General features: G+C 33.7%; 1 protein-coding gene across 4 annotated transcripts in view; it reads left to right on the forward strand.

The window, feature by feature from the left end:
- Window positions 1–6,924, forward strand: part of LOC106468227 (furin-like protease 1) — a 114,075-nt gene extending 107,151 nt beyond the window's left edge. For all 4 annotated transcript variants that reach the window (XM_022396559.1, XM_022396558.1, XM_022396560.1 and 1 more), the window contains 2 exons: window positions 2,182–2,321; window positions 6,852–6,924. In XM_022396559.1, coding sequence (XP_022252267.1) covers window positions 2,182–2,321; window positions 6,852–6,889 — 178 coding nt within the window. In that variant the 3' untranslated portion in view covers window positions 6,890–6,924. The remainder of the gene's footprint in view (window positions 1–2,181; window positions 2,322–6,851) is intronic.
- Window positions 6,925–8,375: the final 1,451 nt, after the last annotated feature.

Below are 8,375 nucleotides of genomic sequence, written 5' to 3' on the forward strand. Positions count from 1 at the left end.
TACTTAGACTATCTTAGAAATACTTAGACTCTTCCACATCTGACAAGCATCTTAGAAGTACTTAGACTCTTCCAAATCTGACAAGCATCTTAGAAGTACTTAGACCCTTCCAAATCTGACAAGCATCTTAGAAATACTTACTCTTCCAAGTTTGACAAGCATTTTAGAAATACATACTCTTCTATATCTGACAAGCATCTTAGAAATACTTACTCTTCCACATCTGACAATCATTTTAGAAATACTTAGACTCTTCCAAGTCTGACAAGCTTCTTAATTCTGCTTTATATAATAGATTTTTAGAAATTCTATGAGTGATCCATATTTGACATGTTTCGTACAAATGCTTTGACTGTTTTCTACATATGACAAGTTTTATGCAATTTTTTTGTGTCTTCCTCTTCTGAAATGTTTCTTGGAAATGCCTTGACTTTTTACTGTCTTAAAAGTTTCTTAGAAATGCCATGACTCATCCACATATGTTAAGTATCTCAAAAATGTTTTTACTCTTCCCCATCTGACATGTTTCTTACAAATGCTTTCACTCTTCCGCATATGAAAAGTGTCTTAGAAATGTTTTGGCTCTTCTTTAATTAATTGACAGATTTCTTGGAAATGCTATGACTTATCCTCCCTCATCTGACAGGTTTCCGAGAAATGTTTTGACTCCTCTCTGAAGTTAAAAGGTCTATATATTGATTGTTTCACATAGTTAGAAAGACTAAAAGTATTAAAATTGTTAAAGTAGAATGAACTAAATTTGTTTCGTGAAATGCTCTTTGAACTTCACCAAATATTTCTTTTTACATAACAGGTAGTACAATGTATTTTCTGTGTTCTTGAACTATTATGAATTGCATACAATTCCTGAATTTTTGTTTCATTTACTTACAAATCCTTGTTGTTTAATAGTTACTTCTATCCAATTATAGTTGTTCAGTTGAAATTTGTGGTTTAGTACAGTTTCACATTTTACAGTTGTTGGCATCTCTGATAGAGCGAGTAACATGATCTGACAGTGATGAGATAGAAATTCATTTCTGACACAATACCTCACTTCTGCACACAGAATAGCTTGACTCCTTGCTTGTGGTCCAGCATGGCCAGGTGGTTAGGGTGCTCTAATCACAATCTGAGGGTCACAGGTTCGAATCCCCATCCCACCAAACATGCTCGCCTTTTCAGCCGTGGGGGCGTTATAATGTGATGGTCAATCCCACTATTTGTTGGTAAAAAAGTAGCCCAAGAGTTAGTGGTGGGTGGTGATGATTATCTGTTTTCCCTCAAGCCTTTCAGTGCTAAATTAGGGATGGCTAGTGCAGATAGCCCTCGTATAGCTTTGCGCAAAATTCCAAACAAAACAGCCATCTGTCTATGAGATGTACATGCCATTTTCCTTGAGCGAACTCTCACCTAAAAATCACATGTTTAGTGTGAACTACACTAGCTGTCCACCAATAATAATTGGACACAACCTCCTTGTAAAGTAACTCCTCTTAAGCAAATGCAAATCTGATAACTATGGAAGGAATCAATCTGTTTAGTGTACGGAGGTGAGTATCTATTAGGAATACGTTTTCGGGTAAAGAAAATGTTACCTTCCAGCAAAAGCAGTTGTTAAGTGGCTTTACCATTGAAACAGTTGAATCACATATTGATTATCAAATATTATTTTAACACCTGAAAACATTACACTAGTACATAACTAGAATAAAAGCATGTATTTATGTTTAGTAGACAATGAAAGCAAATTATAATAATTTCAACTTTGAAGTAAGGTGTAACACATTGTTTGTAATATTAAAACATTGATATTTTATGGGATTTTTTCTTTTTTTTTTAACTCTAAAATATTCTAACGAATAATGGCTTGGCATGGTTCAGTGGTTATTGTGGCAAACTATAGTTCAGAACATTCAAGATTTGAAAGCTGGTATCTTGCAGAACATACTCCATTTTTTCAACTATGGGACACTCTTAACTGTGAAAGCCAGCTAACTGGTTGTCTTTCTCTTGGTCAGCAGGTCAAGATTAGAGATGACTATGTCTAAATCTTGGGGTCTTCTTCACCTGGCCATTCAGCCCATTTGTTACATAAGGTCTGTTTAGATTGAAAAGACCAAATACTATGTCTAAGTAATATTTAGCTAAATGTTAAATTATTTTCAATTTTATTTCTAGGTCAACTCTAGTTGCCCAAAGATCCAATGATAATTCTAGATCAGGGTTCCATAAGTGGCCTTTCATGACAGTTCACAGCTGGGGAGAAAGCCCCTCAGGAGTCTGGAAGCTGGAGGTGCACAACGAAGGTCGCTACTATGGTGAGATTTGATCTTGTGGCTTCAATTAACTTTCTTTGACACAAGTGTAATGCATTTTTTATCTTTCTTAAATTTTATACACTGTAATGAATTATTTAAGACAGAATATTTTGGTGATGTAGCTGTCAAAACACTGTTGTAGGAAATATTTTTCTTATACTCATAAATTATGGAATTTTTAAAAGCAAGTTTTTAACATAAAATCAAACAAGTCTTTTCTGAAGTTAATGGATCAGTTTAAGGTGTAAAACATCTAGTAACATTAACTAAGAAAAGAGAAATATTATGTCTATAAAGCCTTAATATATATATGTGTAAGCTAAGAAAACGATGTAATATGTTTATGTTTTTCCACAAGATTATTTATTGTTTTTAGGTTAAGTGTCATTCCCTTGTGTTTTGTTTAATTTACATTATAGAAATATAAAACCTACAAATTGATTAAAATACCAACAACTCAAACTAAGTAAGTAATGTTGGTAGATTTTTGGTGGAACACTGATTTTAAAAAGGCCAAACATTAGAAATGTCACTTCTGTTGGTAACTTTTGCACCAGTTGAAAACTCAAGCTTTTGAATATATGATAAACACATTCTAGAGAAAAACTTTTATAGGATTTAATTATGCAGTATAAATTAAAGAGTAATTAACACATTATTTCTAACACTTCTGCCATCTAGTGACAGATAAGTAACTCTTGTATTGCAGCTAGGTGCTATATGAACATTCTTTTGAAAATTAATATTATTATGTAATTATGAAAATACAAAGTAATTGTGGTTGTGTGACAAACCTTATAGAATGTTTACCACTCATTATAATTATATAGAAAATAATAACACATATTTGTTACAGGAGGAATTGAAATTAGATGGTTTTAGCTAAACTGTTAAATGCTTTATGTGTATTGTGTAAAGTGTTAGGTTTTATTGAATATGTGGATATTATTTTTTAAAATGTAAGTTAGCTATGTCCTTGGTTTTTACTTTGTTTTGTCTTAGTATTTGTATAAACAAATATACTGGTGGTGTACATATAACTGATAAACACATATATTAGTGGTGTACATATAACTGTCAGTGGAAGGATATATTGTACACTGTGAAGTTTGAAACAACTACTTGTGGAGTAATAGATTTATTTTTACAATGTTTCTTAACAGTGAGACATGACCATGTATGTGTATCACCCTACAGATATCTTTTACAACTTTGTTTATTCATAACATAAGTTGTTACCTCTTAAAACAACAATATATTGTACATATTTCTGTAAAACAGTGTCTATAGGAGTGTATGTTGTGTATACATTGTACATGTTTCAGTAAAACTGTATTTATGGAAGTATTGATTGTGTGTACAATGTATATGTTTCTGTAAAACAGTGTGTTGGAGTGTATATTGTGTTTATATTGTGCATGTTTCTGTAAAACAGTGTCTATAGGAGTGTATGGAAGTATTCATTGTGTGTACATTGTACATGTTTCTGTATAACAGTGTCTGTAGGAGTATAGATTGTACATCTTTCTATAAAAGTGTCTGGTCTGTAGGAGTATATGTTGTGTATACATTGTACATGTGTCTGGAAAAGTGTCTGTAAGAGTATATATTGTACATACATTGTACATGTTTCTGTAAAAGTATCTGTAGAAGTATATATTATACATACATTATGCATGTTTAGGTAAAACATTGTCTGTGGAAGTATATGTTGTGTATAAATCTAAATTAAATTTTTTGACAGTTTTCAGTTTGATATTTTGCAGAGTTTAATAAAGAAACTTCAGAAGATAAATAAGGGTGCTTCAAAACTTTCAATTTCTCTTCACTTGACTTGGGAAAAGACATTAAGGCCTTACTAGAAGGATTGTGAATTTTGGACTAAGTGCCAATGTTTAAAAAACTTGGTATGATCAAGACAATTGTGTGGCAGAAATTTAGGTTGTTTAATTTGTTGATGAGTGGTTTGGTAGCACGGTGGCTAAGAGTGGACATTCACTTGAAAAAAGGTGTCTCTAGGCATCTGGAAAAGCTCTGTGTGCATAGAGCTTGCTGGTGGTATGATCCTCTTTCCTATCCCCACATGGATGTCAGTACCCGGCGGCTAGGGTTTTGGATTGCAGTTGACTTACTGACGGTATGATCATCCTACGCCCACATGGATGTCGGTACCCGGCGGCTAGGGTTTTGGATTGCAGTTGATTTACTGACAGTATGATCATCCTACCCCCACATGGATGTCGGTACCTGGCGGCCAGGGTTTTGGATTGCAGTTGACTTACCGACAGTATGATCATCCCACCCCCCACATGTATGTCGGTACCTGGCGGCCAGGATTTTGGATTGCAGTTGACTTACCAATGGTATGATCATCCTACCCTCCCACCATGGATGTCGGTACCTGGCAGCCAGGGTTTTGGATTGCAGTTGACTTACCGACAATATGATTATCCTACCCCCGCATGATTGTTGGTTCCCAGCAGCATGAATTTTGGATGTAGTTGACTTGCAATATACAGTTTGTCATGCCCTTGCCACTTTACACCTAGGGGCACATCCTTTTCATTTTCCCCACTTTTATAATTTCTGTGATTGTGTTTCATAAATATTGCATATTTCGGATCATCTTCAGGCCATAGTTCTCTCCCAATTGGATGTGCTCCTATGTTTTCCGACCATATATGCAATATCTTTCTACAATGGGCAAAGAGTATACCTGGTTCAGAAGAGGTACGGTTCCCCACATCCGATCTTAGAATCTGACTGTCTCATTCTTAGGATGCTTTCAAAGGATGATTCTTTTTTTCCCTCGCACCCATCTTTCCACTTATTCAGTGTGTGATTCTAGTTTTTTATATCTGAGGAAGTAATGTACTGTATCAGAAGTTATAATTTTCCTCCACTGAAAATGTATTTCCAATAGCTCCTTACCTCCTTCCCACCCTTCCTCCCCACTGAAAACTGGTACTTCCACGTTCTGCAAAAACTCAAAGTGATAGTTCGGTAGAATTGCATAGAGGGAGTTGCATGCGTCGTGAGAGTATGTCACAGTCTTATTGGTGTAGGGTTGATGCATGATGATTTGCATGAGAGGCACATTGGAATCATTCAACTCCAATGAATGGGAGATAGAAGGCTTGCGGCATGCATAAAATATTTGTTTGCATATAGAGGGCATCACTGAATGAGAATAGCTATTTATGTGAGTGGAGTTAAGTACTTATCGGAAGTACATTTTCAGTGTAGGAAAATGACAACTTTCTTGGAATTACTTTAATGGTTGCAATCTACTTGGTAACATCCTGACTTTACTGTTCCTTCTGTTGTTGTTTTTGGGCTCTCCCACCAAAAGGCCATATCCCCAGACATCAATATGTGCCCCAAGGGGGGTGTACCCTTCAGTTTGGAAAACACTGGTGTATACATTGTATACATTTCTGTAAAGGAGTGTATACTCTGTCTTCAGAGAAATACAAGTTTAGGTGTTAACATTAGTGCCATTTGTTTTGTAGTTTTTTATCTAAATCAGGAAAATAGACTTCTTGTAAACACTTATGAAGTTATTGAGTAATATTCAACAAAAGTATAGTGTGAGAATAACAGCTTTATTTGTATATATCAGCAAGCCAAAATTGGATTATATTTTCTTAATTTTTCAAAGTTACGGTAATTTTAACTCTTAGAAATAAAAGTATTACCTCAAGGTATTCTTCACTTACCTCAGCTTAGTCGAGTAAAAATAGCTGAACTTTAACAACTGAATCTTCATTAAAGTTTTTAATGTGGTCCAAAAAGAGGTAACTATTTTACACATTTTACCAAATTAGCAAAGTAACCATTTTTCCAATTTCTTTTTAATTCTTTCCTGTTTGAGTTTTACAAGAAGATTTTTGTAGCTCACGATTGTTGCCAGATTCTGCTCTGTCAAACCAACAAAGCAAAACCTGACAGTTTATATTAGAATCCCTTTTTAGCTTTAGTTTTCACATTTTCAGAGGCAAATAAATAGTGTTCAGAAATCTTAACTTGGAAGAAATTCCTTTTAAAGCTTTTTTTTTTATTTGAACAAAAGAAGAATAAGGAAGCTTGAGTATATTTTTTTAAGTCTTGTATCCACGTCCATAACAAAGGGGGGTGATGATTATAATTATGTCTTAAAATGTATAAAGGACTTATATTAATATTGGTAATTGTTTTATGTTACATATTCAGACTTTTAGTTTTAGGGCTTCAACATTATGTGTTTACTTGTGTGGCTCCTTTGTGATATTAAATAAAAGTATTTTAAGTGACTTTTAATCAGAATGAACTTCTTTAATGAGGGTTATTTCTATATATATATACACATATGTATTCCCTATAAATATAAATCTATACACTAGTGTTATTCAGATGTTAAACATTAATTATCTCCAAAAAAAGTAGTTGTTTTATACTTGGGTTTTTGTAAAATATGTTAAACTGTAATAAGCTTTCATTGAGTAATAACTCATTATCAGTCTTTTTCTTCACTTCTGTTGCTGCTTCTAGCTCCTGTTGGGTTGTCACATGACATGAGTGGTAAGTGAAGCAGTGTGTCACTTGCTATACTAACACAGGAGTAACCACTGCTGTTTATCTTCTGGAAGATAAAATATTCTCATCTGTTTACTAAAGTAAGAAATATAAGTCACATGTAGGAAAACTTGAATATAAAAAATAAGCTTTTTATCCCTGTGTCTATATGAGAATACCTTTCACATATAAATGGTTAATACTTTCCTCAATTCCAAAGACATAATTATCAGTAGCTTGTTTATTTTGTCTTGCAATATCAACTTGTTTCTCATTTCTTTATTTCTCTTAAGATGTATTTTATTTTCCATATGCATTTATTTTTTTATGCCTGCATTCTGCTTTCTTTTGTGTTGGATTTACTTTTTAGGATAAAAGTCTTATTTTTGGTTATTGAAGTTCACTCACTATTTTAATATTAACTAATGAATACTAATTGAAGATTAAGTACAAGTAATGAAATAAGTTTAATTAAGATACGTGAAACTTGCATATTAAGTGTAAAATGTGTACCTGTTTGGAATACTCTAATTTGTTTTTAAAATAGCCTTGTATAATTCGACAATTAAAACTATATGTTCCATGTCTATATTTGTACCATTGTAATTTTAAATATTTTGAGTTGCTGAAAAACCATTACTTGTGGTATGTGAATGTGTGTAAATAGTTTATGAGCATAGGATTTGAATCAAAGTGTTAGTACTTTACACAGAGTAATGTATAATTTGCACAACATTATTGAAGCATAATAAAAACTGCAGGATATTTGTAGAATGGCATGCAAAAGAAAAATAACTTGACATAGAAACTTTGATGCACTAACTGACCACCAGTGTTGTTCGGTAATATAAATCTGCTACACTACTCTGGTTACTGTTGATCAAGGTGCACAACTGAAAACCAGTGTTGTTCAGTAATGTAAAACTGCTACACTACTCTGGTTACTGTTGATCAAGGTGCACTAACTGACCACCAGTGTTGTTTGGTAATGTAAAACTGCTACACTACTCTGGTTACTGTTGATTTCTGTCAAGATGCACTAACTGACCACCAGTGTTGTTCAGTAATGTAAAACTGCTACACTACTCTGGTTACTGTTGATCAAGGTGCACTAATTGACCACCAGTGTTGTTCGGTAATATAAATCTGCTACACTACTCTGGTTACTGTTGATCAAGGTGCACTAACTGACCACCAGTGTTGTTCGGTAATATAAATCTGCTACACTACTCTGGTTACTGTTGATCTCTATCAAGGTGCACTAACTGACCACCAGTGTTGTTCAGTAATGTAAAACTGCTATACTATTCTGGTTACTGTTGATTTCTGTCAAGGTGCTTGCTAGTAAAAGCAATAGCTCTTGTAGCACAGTTACATGTTTTTTTCATACAGTAAAATTAGTTTGGTATGCTCTGTAAGTGTAAACTTTGATATTCTTAACATATCTTTTTGCTGTGAGTACTATGCATGTGTAGGCATTAAGCACTTTTACACCTGAAC

The sequence above is a fragment of the Limulus polyphemus genome, unplaced genomic scaffold, assembly GCF_000517525.1.
Source record: "Limulus polyphemus unplaced genomic scaffold, Limulus_polyphemus-2.1.2 Scaffold2923, whole genome shotgun sequence".
Classification (NCBI taxonomy): Eukaryota; Metazoa; Arthropoda; class Merostomata; order Xiphosura; family Limulidae; genus Limulus; species Limulus polyphemus.